General features: G+C 23.5%; 5 protein-coding genes across 13 annotated transcripts; 3 read left to right on the forward strand and 2 right to left on the reverse strand.

Moving 5' to 3' along the window:
* Positions 1–1185: 1185 nt before the first annotated feature.
* Positions 1186–9269, forward strand: LOC108001608 (protein inscuteable homolog). 2 transcript variants are annotated; one of them, XM_017062678.3, is made up of 5 exons: positions 1186–2354; positions 3300–3656; positions 7314–7739; positions 7868–8075; positions 8171–9269. In XM_017062678.3, the coding sequence occupies exons 1-5, from the start codon at positions 2068–2070 to the stop codon at positions 9140–9142; spliced, it is 2250 nt and encodes a 749-aa protein (XP_016918167.2). In that variant the 5' UTR covers positions 1186–2067; the 3' UTR covers positions 9143–9269. The 2 variants fall into 2 exon arrangements, with proteins under 2 accessions (XP_016918167.2, XP_061932143.1); XM_062076159.1 differs by lacking the exon at positions 1186–2354 and adding an exon at positions 2432–2677.
* On the reverse strand, positions 7832–11488 carry LOC108001646 (MIT domain-containing protein 1). 3 transcript variants are annotated; one of them, XR_009830080.1, is made up of 6 exons: positions 11361–11488; positions 10558–10703; positions 10117–10355; positions 9846–10045; positions 8926–9742; positions 7832–8677 (listed from the first exon to the last, which is right to left on the reverse strand). XR_009830080.1 is itself a non-coding variant. In XM_062076162.1 (5 exons), the coding sequence occupies exons 2-5, from the start codon at positions 10676–10678 to the stop codon at positions 9574–9576; spliced, it is 729 nt and encodes a 242-aa protein (XP_061932146.1). In that variant the 5' UTR covers positions 10679–10703; positions 11361–11488; the 3' UTR covers positions 7832–9573. The 3 variants fall into 3 exon arrangements, 1 of the variants encoding a protein (XP_061932146.1); XR_009830079.1 differs by having other exon boundaries at positions 7832–8449; positions 8547–9742; XM_062076162.1 differs by having other exon boundaries at positions 7832–9742.
* Positions 11407–13583, forward strand: LOC108001627 (STAGA complex 65 subunit gamma). 3 transcript variants are annotated; one of them, XM_017062707.3, is made up of 8 exons: positions 11407–11550; positions 11970–12178; positions 12253–12316; positions 12378–12484; positions 12549–12765; positions 12933–13096; positions 13172–13336; positions 13397–13583. In XM_017062707.3, the coding sequence occupies exons 2-8, from the start codon at positions 12000–12002 to the stop codon at positions 13494–13496; spliced, it is 996 nt and encodes a 331-aa protein (XP_016918196.1). In that variant the 5' UTR covers positions 11407–11550; positions 11970–11999; the 3' UTR covers positions 13497–13583. The 3 variants fall into 3 exon arrangements, with proteins under 3 accessions (XP_016918196.1, XP_016918201.1, XP_016918210.1); XM_017062712.3 differs by having other exon boundaries at positions 12933–13066; XM_017062721.3 differs by lacking the exon at positions 11970–12178.
* A 437-nt stretch (positions 13584–14020) lies between these two features.
* On the forward strand, positions 14021–17779 carry LOC108001613 (ADP-ribosylation factor GTPase-activating protein 2). 2 transcript variants are annotated; one of them, XM_017062691.3, is made up of 8 exons: positions 14021–14177; positions 14501–14692; positions 14832–14963; positions 15052–15084; positions 15405–15710; positions 15890–16164; positions 16979–17348; positions 17427–17779. In XM_017062691.3, the coding sequence occupies exons 1-8, from the start codon at positions 14103–14105 to the stop codon at positions 17679–17681; spliced, it is 1638 nt and encodes a 545-aa protein (XP_016918180.1). In that variant the 5' UTR covers positions 14021–14102; the 3' UTR covers positions 17682–17779. The 2 variants fall into 2 exon arrangements, with proteins under 2 accessions (XP_016918180.1, XP_016918187.1); XM_017062698.3 differs by lacking the exon at positions 15052–15084 and having other exon boundaries at positions 14022–14177.
* Positions 17377–20615, reverse strand: LOC108001640 (probable protein phosphatase 2C T23F11.1). 3 transcript variants are annotated; one of them, XM_017062745.3, is made up of 5 exons: positions 19980–20615; positions 19200–19402; positions 18745–18950; positions 18455–18680; positions 17377–18376 (listed from the first exon to the last, which is right to left on the reverse strand). In XM_017062745.3, the coding sequence occupies exons 2-5, from the start codon at positions 19384–19386 to the stop codon at positions 18045–18047; spliced, it is 951 nt and encodes a 316-aa protein (XP_016918234.1). In that variant the 5' UTR covers positions 19387–19402; positions 19980–20615; the 3' UTR covers positions 17377–18044. The 3 variants fall into 3 exon arrangements, with proteins under 3 accessions (XP_016918234.1, XP_016918224.1, XP_061932145.1); XM_017062735.3 differs by lacking the exon at positions 19980–20615 and adding an exon at positions 19789–19950; XM_062076161.1 differs by lacking the exon at positions 19980–20615 and adding an exon at positions 19653–19785.
* Between the last annotated feature and the right edge of the window lie 157 nt (positions 20616–20772).

Consider the following 20772-nt stretch of genomic DNA (forward strand, 5'->3'; position numbering starts at 1 on the left):
CTATTGTAATACGCAATTTCATTTTCTAAGAATCATTAAAATAACTTTAAGTTGGATATATAACTAGATAGAAAATATTTTTTTAATCGATTCTATAATGTGATTAAGGATAATAAGAGATTTTTCATATAATATAATACTAGGAACTTATTATCACATTCAAGAGCTTTTTATCCAAATTAAGAGAATAATAATCAAATTTTAAAGAATAAAATTATTAATTCAAGAAATAATTAAAAATGGAAATCAGAGAACGAAACGTACTATGTACATTATATTTCTTGTTTAAAGCATTTCAATCATAATCATGAACAGAAATTATAATCTCATCAAATACAATTTTTTGTATTATAAATATTTTTTGTATTGTTGATTTACTCAAAATTCAGAAAAATTATTTAATCTATTATTATTTAATCTATTATAATGCAATTATAATGCAAGTATAAAATATTCTTTAATAAATTAAATATTATTCTTAATATTTTATAAATTTGCAATTTATACAATCATTCTATATAAACATGTAAACGGTAACAAATTTTTGATAATTTGCAACAAAAGAACACTTGCATAATCGATTTTAATGACGATTTGCATAATCAAATCGCAAATTTGACCAATCGAATTAAATCAATATTTAAAATCTAAAAAAACACAGTTTAAATGAGTCATTCATGTATAGAGCGATACGGAACACTCATCACTGAAAGCATTTTACGCAGATGTTCGAAGCGGCGCGTGCCCCTAGATCCGGTGGTGGTGGAAATGCCTCTTCGGTCTGTTTTCACAGGGGGGGAAACCGACCCCCACGTGTACATACGTGCACATGATAGAGAATCGGGAGTCACACCTGGCTTTTAAAAATAACATTGGCGTGATTTCGTGACATCAGTATAACGTGTATATATATATATATATATATGTATGTATGTATGTGTGTAAGTGTATTTACCATTTATAATATATTTATTTTTTTATATGTTATATATATTTTCTATTCTTTAAAAATCCATAAATCTTTTTTATATATTTTTATTATTATTTTTTTTAATATGAAAATTAATTGTAAGAATTATAGGAATTAAAATATTTATTATTATTCAATAACACTACATTTGAGAAAACTAGTTAAACTGAATTTCTATTCACGCCATTGCATCCCACGAAGAATGCACCTAGTTACGCTTTGGCGGTTACACATGGATTACACATACTGGAGCACAGAAGGATACACATACTGGAATATGCACCCTGTAAAGACGACAAAAGAAAAGGGGAGGAGCTTTATTTTCATACGAGTTGGCTTACGAACTCGAGGCGGGAAGGGAGCGCGACTTATGGAAGGAAGTCGGAAGCGACTCGATTCGAGTCAGTCGTTCGCGAAGCATCAATACGTTTAGATCGATTGATTCAAATGCATTTAAATAGATTATCGATTTATTACATAAATTTCAATATGTTATATCTATTATAAACTACTAATCGTAACGCAAAACGTGATTAATATTTAACAGCAAAACAAAATGGATTTTAAATTTTTTTATTAAAAATTAATCATCAAATTATTAAGAACGTAATATATTTTTAATATATTTAAAATAATATATTTATTTAATGATGATATATTTTTAAAATTTTTAATTGAATTTTATAAATTATAAATTTAATATTTTTATTGCATACTAAAAAGTATAATTCGAATAAAAATTGTTTAGAAAATATAATTAAAAAAGAAAAAAGTAAATGCAATGAAAGTGTAAAAAGAAGTTCTTGATATCAATGCGAAAAACAATTGGATTCTTCATGGGGGTTGCATCGGATACCATACGGTTTTTCGAGCACGCGACCTGTAGGAGGGTCGTTCTACTCTACTGAGTCGTGAAACTACCCTAGTTTGCTATCGCATTGTTTCATTGTTCATCCTCGAAGTCGAATTTTTTAACCAGCTTTTTCAAAATATTTTAACCAATTTTTACTTTAACAAATTCAACATTGAAGTCTTTACAAAAAGTAAAAAAAATTAGAATCGCCGTGAAAGTTGGTCGAGGAAAGCGAATAGAAAAGATGAGTGCATTCAAGAGACATCAAAGCAAAGTGTTCTGGAATCACATGGCGTCTCAGGATTTAGAAAGTTTGGATCCTTTTGCCTCGAAAAACGATTTCACTAAAATCAAACAAAATATCACACATAATTTTGAAATAGACAAAGAGGAAGAACATTCATCCAGCATCAACGATACCAGCGATACGATCGATAGTGAAAATATAACGGCTATTCGCGTTTGTCCAAAGGAGAACAATGAACAATATTCTATGACAACGATTCATGAAGAAAATATAATGATTCAGACGTAAGTAAAATTATTTTAATAGAAATAAAATTTGTGATGTTATAAATTTACTCATTCGAGTACGTTTACTCATTTATTATCGGTTCTTCCTTATCACATTGACACACAACACTACTTTCATACCGCTGCAACTTTAATTACTTCAGAACCATACGATAAGTTTTCAAGCGTTCAACTGTTTAAGAATTGCTCTATAACTTTGGATTGTATTCGTGGAAGACATCGATACCTTTATTCTCGTGTGTAATTCTTTTAATCATAACAATGCTTGATAAGTTGAGCATTGTTTCCATGTTTAAGTGTTATCCTTTGTTCTGTTGTAGGTTTTGTATCTTTTTATATTTGTTTATTTTTATAAAAAAATTTTTATATTTATTTATATGTAATATATTTTTATATTTAATATATTTTTTTTTATAAAAAATATTTAACATATTTAATGAAATAGATAATTTTATAACTAAAATGAATAATTTAACTATTTTAAATTTTCTTCCGATTTTTCTTTAATTTATTAATATATTTTATTAATTTTATAAATTTCAATAGAAATATTTTGCAGATTACCATACATTATTGTATTTTTCTTACATACAATAATGTAATAATTAAGACATTATTATTATTATTTAATTAATTTCAAATGTAAATTATTATTATTATAACATAGATTAGTTTAAATATATTTAGTTTAAATTTATAGAATTATTGCATTTAAAAAAATTAATTATATTAATATTAGAATAAAATATTATTTTAATATTCTCAACAAAGTAAATTATTATTATTTTATTCTTTTTAATTTAGTCTAATAAAAAATCTTAAGAAAATACATTATATTAATTTTTGATAAAATTATCTCATAAATATTTTTTATATATATATATATATAAAATTATATGAACTTATATAGAAAATAAAAAATAATTTTTTTTAAATTTATAGAGCTACGATAGATACAAAGATTAAAAATAAAGAAGACGAGAATAATGTCGGTTTGGTAAATAGATCATGCAGTCCTTTGAGTCAAGATCTTCGAAGCTTGGATTCTGGTTTTTCTGATTCCGAACGATCGAATTGTTCTGAACTCTATGAGAACGAAACACCAAGGCGTCGAAGAAGACGGAAACGAGTTAAAGATCGACGACATAAAATACATTCAAGAAATGGTGTTGTTTGGTTAGAAGATGAAACTATTCCAAATCCAACATATACTTCTACACCTAAGAACTCCCGAATTTTACCTCGAAATACAACGATCTTCAACGCACATGTAGAAAAAGGAATATCAAGAACACAAAGGTAATTTAAATTCGAAAAAATTCGATTAGATATCACATAGTCACAATTTGCAACTAAAAAAAAATATCATTCAATTAAGATCAGATACAATATATAATTTGACTGATTTAATATATTTATTATCTTTATCTTTAACATATTAAGTTAAGATAGTTAAAATATATTTTAATTATAATTTAAAAGTTTTTAAGATAGTTTAAAATAAGTTTGATAAGAAGTAAGAATTATTCATCGCTTGTACATTATTTCTTCTATATTTAGATATTATAATATTATTATATAATTATATTATATAATTATATGTTACATTAATTCAAATATCACGAAAGTATATTTTACAGTCAATTTATGTTATTTATATGATGGAATAACATTATGAAAAAAATGAGATAAATTATTAATTTTACTATTTTAATCACTAAAATATCATTTCAAACTTAAAATATCTTTATAGTATGTTTGACCAATAATGCTAAAATTAAGGGACTTCATATCAAAAGGCGTTATCTTTGAAAGTAAGCCGCGCCTTCTATGAGTTGATAAAATGAAAAGGATGTATGTTTTGAGAACATGAATTGTCACGATAAATGTCCCCTGGGTGAGCCAAGCGATAGGAATGCAACACGTAAGGCACTTCCCATGTTATTCTTCTGGTTGTTTCGTAAACTCTCATTTACCCCTATACAATGGTGGTACATCGTATGTTTGCATATATACGTACTTACATCTGATGCATTGGAAATAGCGCAACTCATCGTCGAGAATATTAAATTCTCATTATACAAAATGCGTCATAACGAAAACGACATGTTTGATTTATTAATAGGAAATTTAATGAGTAGAATTTCTGCGCAATGTGATCATTTTGATTCTATACGCGTTTAAAAAGAAAAAAAAGATAAAATATGCTATAAAAAAAAGAATTAACGTCTAATGATATTATATTTTATTGAAATATATGTAGAAAATATATTATAAAAGGAATTAATATTTATTATATTTTTATTATAACTTTCTTTTTTAATTATTTAACTAAAATTTTTTATTTTTTAAATTTTTTTTTAAAGAAGAATAGATACAAAATGACACATTGAAACTTTTACTTCTTAAAGTTATATTACATTTTTATTTTATTTTACATTTTTCTAATATAATTTTTAAATCATCATTGATAATTTAAAAGAATTTGTGATTAATATTCAAAGAAGTCAAAGAAAAAATTAATAAATATATGTAATGATATATTATAAAGCTACTAAATATCTCTTATTAATTCTTATGGGATTTGAATTACGTAATAATAATAAATAGGACAAGTGGAAAACTACATATCATCAATTAACATCGATTAATTTACGTTGAAATATCTACAACGCAAATTAAATTCAATCATTGTGTAGTTTAATCCAATATTCGGAGCAATTTATAGAGATTGTGTTAATAGCAGGAAACATTGTAAAAAAGGACAATCAATTTACATATTTGTTTTATAACGTCTATTCTTACGTAAGATTAACATATAAATAAAAAATTATAAAATTCAAAATCATTAAAAATATAAATATAAAAAATATAGAAAATGACATTTATCAAAAATAACATTAATTAAAATAATATTTATCATCGAAAAATCATATTATTCATCTAAAATGTTATTTTATAATTTGATTAATATTTCTTTCAATTTTTTAAACATTTATCAAGAAAAAAAATAATGACAATAGATATTTAATCAATTTTTTACAAATCTAAATGTATAAAAAAATTAAAAAATATCTTCAAATTATTAAAAAATTTTTAAATCGTCATTGAATGTTCATTAAATGGATTATTTATTTTAACTTTTACTAGTTCTTGAATGAATTTTATTATGTAATATAATAAATCCACGAAGGCTGTGGGACGCATTTCTTTCGACACCCTATAGAATACGCGCGCCAGTACGTGATTCAATGCAACGTGCCACATGAGGAATACCTAAATGAAAGAACGACGCGGTTTGAGTCAACCACGGTCCCGGTGTATCCCGGTGCGACAGCAAATGTACGAAGAATTCCAGCTATCGCGTGGATCGTGTGCAGGTGATGGCGTACAGCTTAGTCAAAGAAAATGGGATTAGTCATCATCGTCCATGAGAAAACGATTCTAGTTCCGAAGCTGACTGATTAGTCAGTTTTTCGCTCATAGTATATCCGTTCTTTTGTCAATCTTCGATTGTTTCTAAGACGAAATCCGTACACTTTGTTGTGCGAATTGGACAGTGATTAGATCTTAACTATGTCGCAACAACAGTAATCGAAATAGTAATCATCTTGTCTTGTTATGGCACGATTAAGGTACCGTAGATTCTATGTGTAATCTATGTTATCTGTGAAATGTGATCCATAATATTTATTAAAAATTTAATATTTCTAAGTTAAAGGGAAAGAGAATTTTACTATTGAAATAAAATAAAAAAAGATTTTGTTATAATATGATTGAATTATTGCAGGTTTTTTTATCAAATCAATATATTTTTTATTAAATCAATAGTGCGCTTGGAAATTTAATTTTTATTAAGAAAAAGAATAATATTTTTTATCTTAAAGTAGCATAAGGAAAAGAAAAAAGAAAGAAATAAAAAAAAATATAATTTTAATATATTACTAAAATACGGATTTTTTTTACAGATTCTTTGATCTATATATAATATTGATATTATATTGATATATAATTTGATCTATATAATATTTCTCGAAAATATTTATTTTGTTTGATTAAAAAAATATTTAATATTTGATTTAATATTGAAATAGTCACGGTCAGTCATATGAATTAAAAAAATATTTCAAGTATTCGGTATATAATTTTTTAAATTGTTTTTAATAAAAATTTTAAATTTTGAATATTTATTCAAATATAAATCTATTTTATTGAAGAAAGAAATAAATATAATAAAACAATATAAAAATATCTAAGTGAAAAAGAAAATAAATAAAAAAAAATGACAAATGAAGAATATTATTCATATTTTTTAATATTATAGAAATTATTAAAATTCGATCAATATTAAAAATATTAAAAAATAAGCATATTTTAAAAGATTATTTTTAGTATTTTAAAAGATGAAAAAAACTTTGTTTATTATATAACATACATTTGGAGTACATGTAAAAATCAAAGAAGCCGAAATTGAAGATACAGACTTATATAAAAATTAAATTGATATTGTTCTTTAATCTATTAGCTATATAACAAGTAGCTACATGACATAAAGAAATAACAATTTCTTCTTATTATGATGAGTATAATCATTTTTTTCATTTTTGCGATACAATTTAGGTAAATTGTTTAAACATTTTTAAAATAGAGCAACATATTTGTATTTTTATTACAAAAACATAAATCTATAACATAAATTAAATATTAAATACTAACAGAAAAAAAATTTTTTTTCTTTAATCTAAACATAAACAACACATATTTAAAAAAAAATTTTATACTTGAAAAAATTTTATACGTGAAATTTCATTATAATTTCATTATAATATGAATTGATTACTTTTCTTTTATAAATCTTATATTATTAATCATTGATATCAAAAAATATTATCAATATTATATTTTTTATTTTGGCTTCATTTTATTAATTAGATTTTATGTTAAATTTTTTTACAGAACAGAAGATAATCAAGTAGATACGTCAAAAATTCCTTCTGTTTCCTTGGAAGATGAATGTCTCGGTGATTTCTTATATGCAACTGAACCACCGGAAGATGTGGCTACACCAAGAAGCGCAAATTCATCGATAGCAATTAACTTTTCAGAAACGGAACCAGCTTATAAATCTGTGTTACATTCTAGAAATTATAGACAATCCTCATCAATAAGAACATGGTTGAGTGATCTTGCAATGGAAACAGACAATGAATGTAGCAATACTCTTCAGAGCAAAGCTTTGCCACGACGAAAGTATCGCGAGTTTTTGGATGAAAAAGGTGAAATGATTGATTTGAAGAATTTATCATCTTTAGCTACGGCAGCTGCAAACAAATTACTTATTAGAGCTGAACAATTTGATCAACATTATCAATATATTTTTGAGTAAGTATATTTGAGAAAAATTTAAAATTTTACATATAAGTTTTAAAAACAACGAAATTATAAAAATGATATTGAATATAGAAAGGATAATATAAACGATATTAATAACTCATTTTATTTTTTTACAGCAAAGTTTCACATTTAGAAAGTGATAGATTAGAACAACAATTTCTACGTGCCATAGAAGATGACGCTTTTTCCCTGCTTTCGGAATTGGGTGCACCATCCCCACGTAGAATTCATCAAAACAGCTTAAAAGAAATATTATCGCAATTAGAAAATATGAAGAATTTTGTTGACAGTGCTGTAAATACTCGCTTAGATTTTTATATCGAAGTAAGATTTTATATTGTATAATATTGTGAAATAATTAATAATAAAAAATATGTTATACATTAAAAAAATATAATACTAAAATTATCATGTTATAGAGAGTAGTCAGAGGACTGGAAGAAGCACCGAAAGATGATACTACATTAACTAGAGGTGCTTTAGCAGCTTTAACTGCTTTAGGTTTAGCAGGACCTCGAGCAGGAAGTAGTATTACAAGATGTTTAGGTATTAGAGCACTTTTGACATCTGTAATCACTACTGGAAAAACATCAATAGATTTCGTCGCAGCTTCTTTACGAGCATTAGCGAGTGTATGTAGTTCCGCCATGGCAATAAATCAATTTGTTAAAGATGGTGGTCCAGAAATATTGATAGACCTATTAGTCACAGATAATACAAGTGAGAAAGAAAAAATGGAAGCGACAGCATTACTTGTGCAGATTACTGCACCTTGGGTTAATGGTGTAGGTTTACCTTATTTGGAATCTTTTGCAAAAGATTTAATACCATCCTTAAATTGTCTAGTCGAAAATACCAATTGTGGACAGACTTTGTTGTTAGTTGCAGCTGCATTCAATCACTTGTCCAAATCCAAAAAATATGCTCTTGTGATATTAGAACAAGAAACAGTTAAAAAATTGTTAAAAACTGTGAAAAAATCAGCTGGAAGAAATGTTTGGTTAATGGAACAAGTAGCAGCTCTTATCAGTGAGCTAGCGCGTATACCTGAAGCTCGAATATATTTAGCAAAAGTTCGTGCCTCTATTGCATTAGTTTCTTTTCTTAGAATGCGACCTCCTGGCTTGGAGGATGCATACAGACGATTAGAAATTACTGCCGCCGCAGCACTTACAAGACTCTGTGTGGATCCAGAGATTGCAAGACAAGTAGTTGCTGTTGGAGGTGCAGATTGTCTTCCATCATACAGAGTTGAAGATCTTTTAACTGAAGATGAAAATCAAATTGAAGCTGGATTATTAAAATATACAAAATCCTTAAGAAAGGCATGTAGGAAAGCCGCAAAACAAATTGATATTGCAAAGGCCAGTGATTCTAGTACTTTGAATTAATATATTAATTAATATAAGATTAAAATATTAAAGCTGTACATATATTGTATCTTATGAGATAAATGAGATTTTATATTTATACTTTTGTATAATAAAAAAAAATAAATCTATTAAATATATCTAAAAATATATTTATTAAATATATCTCTTATGTATCATATATATTGAAATATGATATAATATATACATTATATTAAAAATCTTGATTTATAGATATAAAAAATATTATAAAAAATACTGTTAAAAATAGTATATTCTCTTTTTCAATATTTAGATACTTATAATATAAATTGTAATTCTGTGCAATGCAAGTCAAATTCTATAAAAATTACATAATTTAAATTCAATTAAATATAATGAATATATAAAATTAATTTTTTCATTTTTAATTATTTATCATTATTATAAAATATTATTATTTAATTTACAGTTTAAATCATTTTTTGATCATTATTTACTTGACTTTTATGAAATATATCTATAGTTGTTTCTGAACAAGGTCTTAGTTCAAGATCACAAGCACCTAATACAAATTTTCCATTAGGTGCTTTAAAATAATCCAATCCACGACCAATTTTAATTATCCAGCCATTGCTAAGTCTAAAATAAAATCATATATGAAATAAGAAAAAATATAATAATTTATAATAAAAAAGAAGTATAGCAATAAATATAATCATATTTAATTAAGGTATGTTCTTACATAATTTGTCTATCATGTAAAGTATCAGAAAATTTAAATTCAAAAGAAATAAGATGAGATGATAAACTTTGTTTCAATTCATTTAATCTTGCTATCTGATTTTTCTTATCATCTGGATCAAGAGTTGTAACTAAAGATATTTTAGATAATGCATGACATTTCCTCACGGCTAATTCACATAATCTTACAAAATTTTGACACTAGAAATAAAATATAATTAATTTAAGATATTAATACATAACTTATAAATTACATTAAAATTAAATAATACCTGATGAAATGCTCTTATATAAGGATCTTCAATATTAATATATGTAACTGTTGCATCTAAAAATCTTCCAAAAACAGTACCATAGCCATGTCCTATGCTATCAGTTTCAATTTTAATTAATTCTCTATATGTACCAGTTGCCTTTTCCTTTTCAATTAAAATTTTTATTTTTTCTGCTCTATCCAAATATTCTGATGCCTTGATAGCAAAATACTTTTGCTTAGCTGGATCTGTTGTTTCTATAATATTACTAATTTCATAATAAATTCATAACCTTATAATATTGAATAACTAATTAAAATATATTATAAATAAATTGAAATAATAACTTAATAATTTATTTTAAATAAATTAAGATAAAAATAAAGATATATTACTTAATAAAAAAAGTTTTATAATTTAAAAAAAAAAATTATTAATATAATATATGTATGATATTACCTTTTTTGGAATCAAGTAATATTTGTATACCTTCTTGATATAATACTAAGGCCATTGTATATTGTTTATTGCTATCCATTTCTACTGCTCGTTTTAATATTGAAGCTGCCGCGCTTTCCATTATGTGTATATTATAATGAATTATACTTTAAAAATAATTATATATGTTTAAAATATACATATACATATTATACATATACATATTAATATAAATATACATATATATTTTTTTTCTAATATTTAGATAATTTCTAATCTATTGAGAGAAAATTTAAAAAAATGTAATGGAAAATATGTAATGTACTATACATGCGCAAATGATAATGAAAATCGATATATAATGAATCATAAATTTTTAATAATAATTGATTATAATTTTTTAAATATTTGGATATTATTTTAAAATATCTTATCGTTATTATCAAAATAATCTAAATAAATATGTTCAAATCAGATTACTAATACTTATATATATAATACATATATTATATATAAATGGATAAATAAAAAATATATTATAAAACATATTTGAAACTTAGTTATTATTTATTTAATTAATTATAGAATATAAAAATTCATATTTCGCAATATGGTTTATTTATTTTATTATTACATACTTAAAATAATATCGATTCTTGAATATATCGAAAACTATTTCGATTAATCAATCTAATGAAATAAAATTATGGCGCTCAACTATAATATGATTCTAACCTAACAAATAGTAACCTATCAAGTATTAGTACATAAATTAAGTGAGATGCAAACAGTTAAAATTTATTTTTGTTTATCTTATTAAATACCTCAGAAAAGATAATTTTTAAGATCATTTTTAAAGAAGTCATAACATTGATAGACGCGAAATTCTTATATTAAACTAGATAGTTGTTTTATTACGAGTTTTTAACCAAAATATAATGATGTCTTCTGTATAGTATCATAGTGCATAAGCTATATACATATGTGAGCGCGGGTTTTTTAATAGAAAAAATAGTATGTACATTACTTTATATATATTTTATATACAAAAACACTAAAATTTGAAAGTTTTTATTAATACAATTTTTTTTTATTTTAAATTTAATTTATAATGTAAAAAATTATTTTCAACAAAATTATTATCATTTATATTATTAAATAAATTTTCAAAAAATATATAACGATAATTTTTTCAAAGATATAATTTTAATTAAGTATTTATACATATTATATTTAATATATAATATAATATAATAAAAAATAGAAAGAATTAAATATTTAGATATATTATATATTTAGATATTATAATAGATATTTATATATATTATATTTAATATAAATTGGTGTTATAATATATTTATATTATTAAAGTATATTTAAAATATGATAAATGATAAAAAAAAAAGTATAAAAATCAATATATTTTATATCAGTTATAGTTTGTACATCAGTTATATAGTACAATGAAGTCTATTAAAAATAGTGGAATTGGTTCTTTATGGGGAGAATTACCTGCAAGAGAAACTCTAAAACAAGAAGTAATAACTCCAGATATCATAGAAAATGTTTGGAGACAAGTTATGGAAGAATCAAATAATTCTGATTGTGATTTCCAAATAGACAAGCAATCTGAATATATTCAGTAAAGTTATTTATAATTAAAAAATAAATCTTATATTTAGGATATGATATAGTTTTTTTGCTTTTTATTTATAGATTACCTATGGGAAATCTTCATGTATTAAATACTATAAATCTTCATCAACAATTAAGAATAATGGTAATAATTTAAAATATATATAGATTTTATCTTTGTATATTAATATTTATATTAACTATAGGAAGAAGGAATGGTATTAGGAAATATGACAACAATTGAAACACATGATTTACAAGAAGAAAAAGAAACACAAAATTCATTTCATAATTTATCAATACAAAAAGAAAGGTATTAAAATATATAAATATAAAAAACATGAAATTCAATAAAAAATTAATACAATTTTTTTTAGAAATGTATTTAAAGAAATCTCTACAATACATTATCTTACACCAGAAACATCTCGTTATATATTGAAGCATGCAGTTATTATTCTTTTAGCACATATTGGATTTGAAAAATCTTCAAATATAGCTATAGAAACACTTACAGATATTGCTGGTCATTTTTTAAGAAGAATGACGCTTTTAATGAAAGCAGCATATGAACAAAAAGATCATGGATTTCCAGTAATATAAAATTAATTAATTAATAATCATTTATTTTCATTTCATATTATTGTATTATATATTGTATTACATATGACTGTACATATTACATATTATTTTATTTTTGCTATTTTACTATTTATATGAAAAATAAATTTTTAAATTATATATTTGATTCTCTTATATAGGATATGTTAGAAAGAGTTTTATTGGAAACAGGAATTGGCGGTATATGTGCTCTTCATGACTACTATCAAGAATATATATTAAAATTTGAAGAAAATATGAAAAAAAAAGTTGAAGCAATGATGGAAAAACAGAGGCAACTTGAACTTAATGCTTATAGTTCTAAGTATTTAATTGTGATGAAATAGCTGTTATATTTTTGAAAAGAAAAATTTATTTTTAATATTTATTCAATTTATAGGATTGTTTTAGATGAAGCAGCTAATAAATTGCAATTTGAAGAACTTGATGAATTTGGTAATGTTTATCGAGAAGTTCCAACTCTTCAATTGTTAGATCCTGATATGGGTTTTCCTCCTAGTCTTGATGCTGGTTTCCAAATGCTATATAATCTTGAACAAGATGAGTAAGTTATTTATATAAATATTAATTTTTATATATAGCATTATAATATTAATGATTATAGATTAAATAATTTGGAAGTAGAAGAAGAAGAAGTAAATGTAAGTGATTCTCCAAGTACTGGACAACGATCTGATATATCAAATGATAAAAAAAAATCTTAATAATCATATAATACTTGAATATTACTCATATAATTTCTTATTTTTATTCCATGTAAAAAAGAATTTATAATAAATTTTCAATATTAATAATGTTTTTAAAATTGAATATAAATTTATTATTATAAGAAAATTTACCAATAAAAAAAAAGTTTACCAATATATGAAATTTTCATATTTTTTTCATATAAAAAAAATTTTGTAATAAATTTTTACATATTAAATATTAATAATATTTCTAAAATAATATATATAATAAAAACTAAAAATACAAACAAATTTATTATTAAATTAAGTATATAAATTTATTAATAAACTAATAAGAAAATTAATTAATATAAAAAAATAAAATAAAAATGTGTTGTTTTATTTGCTATGTATCATTCTCTTTTTCTTTCTCTATTATATTATATGTATTATATATTAAATGTATAAAAATAATTAGCAACTGTCTAAGTTACAATATTCAGTTGAATTTAAAATATTATCAATATTTGTTTTAAACTTAAATTAAACTTCAATTTGCAATAAGCGACCTCTAAATATAATATCCTTACCATCGCCACGCGTCCCAGAATACTTTGCGAGGCCATTGACAACACGTCAAAAATGGCAGATCCAGCACCTAGTAAAAATGATATTGAAGAGATTTTTAAAAGATTACGAGCTATTCCGACAAATAAGGTTTGTTTCTTTATTTATTATTTTATTTTATGATATTAAATATGAAACTATACAAAACTATACAATAATAGACTTAACAATAATTTTAACATAATATCATATTTTTAATTCCCAACCTGTAATTTTCCTAGAATTTTATGATGACAAACATATTTCATGTAAGATATTTTATGTCAATTTACTTTTTAAAAATATTAATAAAATTTTTTAATTTTTAAAAAGAATTTAATAATCGTTAATGAAATTTATAATTTATAATTGAATAATTAGAATAATTATACATTATTATAATATAGAATATTGATATAATATTATGATTTCAGACATGTTTTGATTGCAATGCAAAAAATCCAGCATGGTCCAGTGTAACTTATGGTGTTTTCCTATGTATCGATTGCTCTGCAGTTCATCGAGGATTAGGAGTTCATTTAACATTTGTTCGATCTACTCAACTTGATACAAATTGGACTTGGTTACAATTGAGAAATATGCAATTGGGTGGAAATGCAAATGCTGTTGGTGTTCATATTAATAAAATTCAAAATTATTAATTATCATTATAATTATTATAATTACTCTATTTTTATTTTATTAAATTATTTGAAATTGTTTGATAATAATTGATTTTAAGTAGATTTTTATTATATTTTACAGAAAAAATATTTTGCACAACACAATTGTTCAACAACTGATGCTCAGCAAAAATATAATTCGCGTGCTGCTATGCAGTATAGAGAAAAATTGGCACAAGCATCTGCTCAAGCAATGAGGCGTTATGGAACAAAGGTAAAATTTATATTGTTTATATGTATTTTCATACAGAACATACACTTTAGTTAATCATTTTATAACTACAAATATGTGATAATTATAGGTTATTCTTCCTTCAACAAAAAATAAGACAATGGTGAGCTGTAAAACTATTTTCACAAAAACATTATCAAACTAAACTTGCTTAACATTTTATTTTAAAAGATAATTTTATAAAAGTTGATATATGATTATTTTTATTTTCAATTGTCAATAGCACAATTTTTTTCAAAATTATTTATATATCATTGTATGTTCTGTTTTATTCACACTGATGAATTATTTTGAACTATTTTTATTAATAACTAACTTATCCATGTGTATATATCTTGCATTAAATATAACATTACAAAAAGAATTAAATTTAAAAAATTTTTTTTCAATATTTATATTCTCAAAAATTATGTTTTATTGTAGTTGCATTTGGATGAAGGTCCAACATTAATGTCTGAAGAACAAGGTGAAATTGATTTTTTTAAGGAACATGAAAATACTGAAGCACATAGCAAATCTTCAATGTATACTGAAGAAAATTCAGTTTCTAATTCTTCAATTTGTAATTCTATATTAAATAATGAAAACAAAAATAATCAAAAAGATTGCTTAGAAAGTGCTGCTAATTCTTTAGGACCTACTGTTAAATTATCTGATTCTACCTCAAATTTGATATCTGAGAGGAAATCTACGATAGGTGTCAGAAAAATTCAGAATAAACGAAGTGGCGTATGTATCGTACATACAATTGATCTTTTATTTATATTATATTTTTAGTGTAATTATATTAATTATATAAGTTATTTTTTAATTTTTTTTAATACTAATACAATTGAAAATTATATTAATTACAATATTAATATATTTAAAAAAATATTAATAAATTAATTTTTATACTTCTATAATAGTTCGGGAAAAAAGCTGGTGGATTAGGTGCTCAGAGAGTTAAAACAAATTTTGATGAACTAGAAAAAAGTGTTGCCGAAGCTATTAAAGAGCCACAGGAAAAGGATAATCAAGAAAATATAAAAAAAGAACAAGAGGAATTTGCTACTCGCCTTGCCTATCGTTACGAAAAGAATTTAAATGAACAAGCTAAAAAAATGGAACAAAAAATGAAACAATTAGATCCTTCCAAGGCAACACAAGCAGAACGTCTTGGTATGGGATTTAATTCACGAAGGTAATATTTGTATTTTATTTATAAAATTATTTATTTAATTCATACGCATATATTTATATATATATATGAATATATACAATGTTTCAAAAATGTTGGAATATTCATAAACTGGACATTCCTGAGATAATTTTAAGCAATATTTTTCTTTATAAAAACTTTCATTACCATTTTGTTAACGAGATATTAATAAAAAATTGGTCAATGAAGCAAGTAGCTTAATCGCGCTGCGACAATAGCATTAACGATTGAACATGAAAATATTCTATAATAATATAAATCTCAAAATATATTAAATATTATATTATATATATTTATTATAATATATTTATTATAATTAATTATAATTAATTAATTATAATAAATTATAATAAATTATAATAAATTAATTATAATTATATTATATATATAATTTATTTATTTATTTATTTATTTGTTCATAATATAATTCGATGTAATTTTTTATTGATAAAAAAATATTTGTTATATTCAATATACTTTCTTCGAAATATGTTCTTTGAACTTTTTCATGTTCGGTCGACAGTATATAACCAGCGCTATTATCGTGGTCCGATTAGATTATATAATTAATTAATATTTTTTGTTAATAATTCGTTAACAAAATCATCAAGAAAATTTTTACAAAGAAAAATTTTACTTGAAATTACTTCAAGAATCTCCAATGGATATTCAATAATATTTTTGAGACAACTTGTATATATATAAATGAAGAATTTTATTTAATAATACTGCACAAACAATTATGAATATACTATAAAAACACAATATAATGTATTAAAATGTATATAATTTACAGTGGTGCAAGTCATTCTGCACTTGGTGATATGAGAACAATAACACAGGAAACATCATCAAAGACTATAACTGCTTCTGAACCAAGACCAAGAGATATTGATATTGAACGAGATCTTTTTATTAGTTTAGATGAATTTTATGCGGCCTTATCAACCCCATACAGTAGCAATACAAATAATAAATCTCGCAATGAAGAAGTTATTGTGATTGCAGAGCCAGAACCACCAAAACGAATAGTTCCATCAAACAAAGTAAATGTTGGTAAAACCGATAATAAAACAATGATAGAAGGAGAAGCACAAAAAAAATTTGGTAGTGCCAAGGCTATTAGTTCAGATCAGTATTTTCAAGACAGCAAAGATGATGATTCTGTGAGTTGTTATGATTATATCAATATTATTTTTATATTTTTCTATTTAAAATAAAATTTGATATCATTTTAATTACAGTGGGAACGTAAAAGTAATTTGCGACGTTTTGAAGGTTCTTCTAGTATTTCATCAGCTGATTATTTTGGCACAGGAAATTCTACAGCAACATCTCCCACTGCTTCTTTGTCAATGCGTCTTAGTGGTGGAAGAGCTGATGTTGATTTAGATGATGTTAGAGAAAGTGTACGTCAAGGAGTATATAAAGTTGCAGGCAGATTGAGTTCTCTTGCCAATGCGGCTGTTTCTTCTTTACAAGACCGCTATGGACTTTGAATGAAAACTTACTGCATTTTATTGAAGTTGTTACTAAACTTATATCTGGACATTGCTTGTCCATTGTTTGAAATTGTAAATAAAAACTTGTAATTCAGTTTCTTTTTGTAATTTGTTTTTTGAAATTATAAATAAGATGTCATGATAATTATATGATGAGAAAAATACTGTTAATAGAGATCAATCATTTCTTAAAAAATTTGTGTTCATAAAACTTAAAAACAATAAGAGTTCATAAAAAAATTAGTAAATTTTATAACTTTTGATGAAATGTGATGATGAAATACTATTTCATTATGATGTAAAATTAAATATAAAGAATTTTTAAAAATAATCGACATAAAATATTAATAATTTAAGTGACTAAGAATTTGTACTAATGGATTCTTTGCAGCGTGAAATCAAATGAGAATATGGTTTTCCATGAAGAAAACATACAAGAACGACTGTCATGTTATCACAACCAGTACCCATTAAAGCATCTGGTGCAAGGCAATGTTTCATAAGTTCTTCACAAATTTCTTCAGGATCCAATGTGTCTTGTTCTAATCTTGTTCCGAATTTCGACTGAACTAAACGTGTTCTTATAAAATTAACTACTTCATTGCTTGTCATTACATCCCAAATACCATCACATGCCAAAACAACAAATTCCCAATCTTCTGTTATTTGAAAAGCTTGAACTTCAGGAAAGGCTGTAATTATAAAAATTTAGCATAATTTTAGCATAATTTTAACAAAAAACAATTTTTTTTAAAAAAATTTAAAATTACCAGTAACGATTTGTTCTTGCGGAGATTTACGTTCATTTCGTTTGAACATAAAATCACCGAGAGCACGAGTTAATGCTAGTTGACCATTAACTCTATTAAATTCAACCCAACCACCAGCAGCTTCAATTCTTTCACGTTCATCCTTCAATGTTGGTTTATGATCACGACTAAGTGGAATAGCATTGCCATTTATACTTGCCACTGCTCTACTATCACCTGCATTTGCCTATAATAGTCTTATAAAATAATAATAGCAATAACAAAAAAAAATTAACTAAAAAAGAACTTACACTATATATAACATTATCCTTTATAAGAAGTGCTATAACAGTAGTTCCTGCTTGCTCATCTTTAAGTGCTGCATCATTTTGCATTGCTCTATCTAATTCCAAGAAACCCTGTTGTATTGCTTGAATAATATTACCTGCTTTATATTCACTTCTTTTAGTTATATACTCATGAAGATGTTTTCCAGCATATTGTGCCATTGCTGCACCTATTAATATTTATCATTTCTTTAAACATAGAAATTATATTTAGATTTATTGATTAATTTTATTTATAATAGCTATAGAAATTTGAAATTTTCTTTTAAAATTCTTCTTTTAATATAATTAATATAATAATATAAATATATTTTCAGTATGTTTTATATTGATCAACATTTAATTATTCTTTTTTAGATAATTTTAAACAATTTAATTAAATTTTTGTTTTAAAAATTTTATTCTTATCTTATTCTTACCTCCATGACCATCATATACTGCAAAAAATGCAGTACCAGGATCATCAGGTAATGAAAGTATATGTACATGGCAATCTTCCATTTTGATACGCCAACCTTGCATACAAGAACTTCCAACTCGATAGTTTGAATTTCTACAGCATGCTAAATTCTTAGCTGTCACAGGTTCACTAAGTGTTTGACCCATTATTTTTCTGAAAATTCTGACATTATTTATAATATATTATTATTCATTTCAAATAATACAAATTCATTTTATATTGTAATAAAATTTAAATTCAATATATATATATATATATATAGACATATATTTTAAAAATAACATTTTAATGAATGTATTTTGAAATTTTAATCAATAATTTATTTATGCGATATAAATAATTTAATAAATTTTTATAATTATTTATATTATCAATTTTTAATAATATTATAAATATTTTAATGTAAAAATACCATTTGATTAGCATTACATTTAATTTATTTCTGTTTAAATTTTTTTTATTATTATTATAATTTTTAATTTATATTATTCATACACAAGTTTGACACAAAATTAAAATCTAACGTCAAACATCAAAGATGATCTAACCTTGTGTAGAATTTTATACGCATCGCATCTTCCACAATTCAAGATTACAGAAATATCCTTTAAGAATAATGACTTTTTATACGTTTATATATATATATATATATAAATTAAATATATATATATATATATATATTATAATTTATAATTAGTTTTTGCTTTATTTATGACCTTAATTTAGCATCAGATCTCACCTTCATATGCTGTCAAACGAACATATATAAATCTAACCTCTTCACACTATTCCTTTTGTAGAATTTCTAGCAATGTATATGATATTATATAACTTTGATAATACTATAATTTTATGCTACAAATTTCGTGTTTATGCAGAAGCTCACTGTCAATTATTAATTGTTATAAAAATTATTTAAAAATATTTATTCAATCTAAAACATATCAACAACTGATTATACTGTGCTTCGGTATTATGTTGGTCAATAGGTAATCATGTACAAAAAATATGAATGACATAGTTGAACAGCTGATTATTGATGTATACATGATACTGATGTATTACATGAATTTAGATTATATATAATTACAGATAAAGTATAGAATAATTTTTACGATATTTGATATTTAAAGTGTACCACACGATTTCTATATTGAAAATAGTGGGAAAAATGAGATGCCATATAACGAACATAAGAACGGGTATATTGTTAGAATCTAAAATTAAGTTTAAAGATTTATCAAAATCATAAAATATTCCAAATTTTGATTAGTGACGCTATATAGAATTTGGTAAATCAAAAATTATAATTTTAATATTTTAAAAATCTTAAATCATTATGTTTAATAAAAATCGAAAATAATAGATGTTTAAAAATGCTTTATTTTACGGATTACATTATTGCCGTTATATTCTTCTCTTATTATTAGATTCTCTTATTTGATCAGATTCAATTCCATTTCTAAAGTGCTATAGATAAAATTAATATAAGATTTAACAAATAATAAGAGAAAAATAATAAATAATAAGTA

Source organism: Apis cerana, linkage group LG6, assembly GCF_029169275.1.
Source record: "Apis cerana isolate GH-2021 linkage group LG6, AcerK_1.0, whole genome shotgun sequence".
NCBI classification, from domain to species: Eukaryota; Metazoa; Arthropoda; class Insecta; order Hymenoptera; family Apidae; genus Apis; species Apis cerana.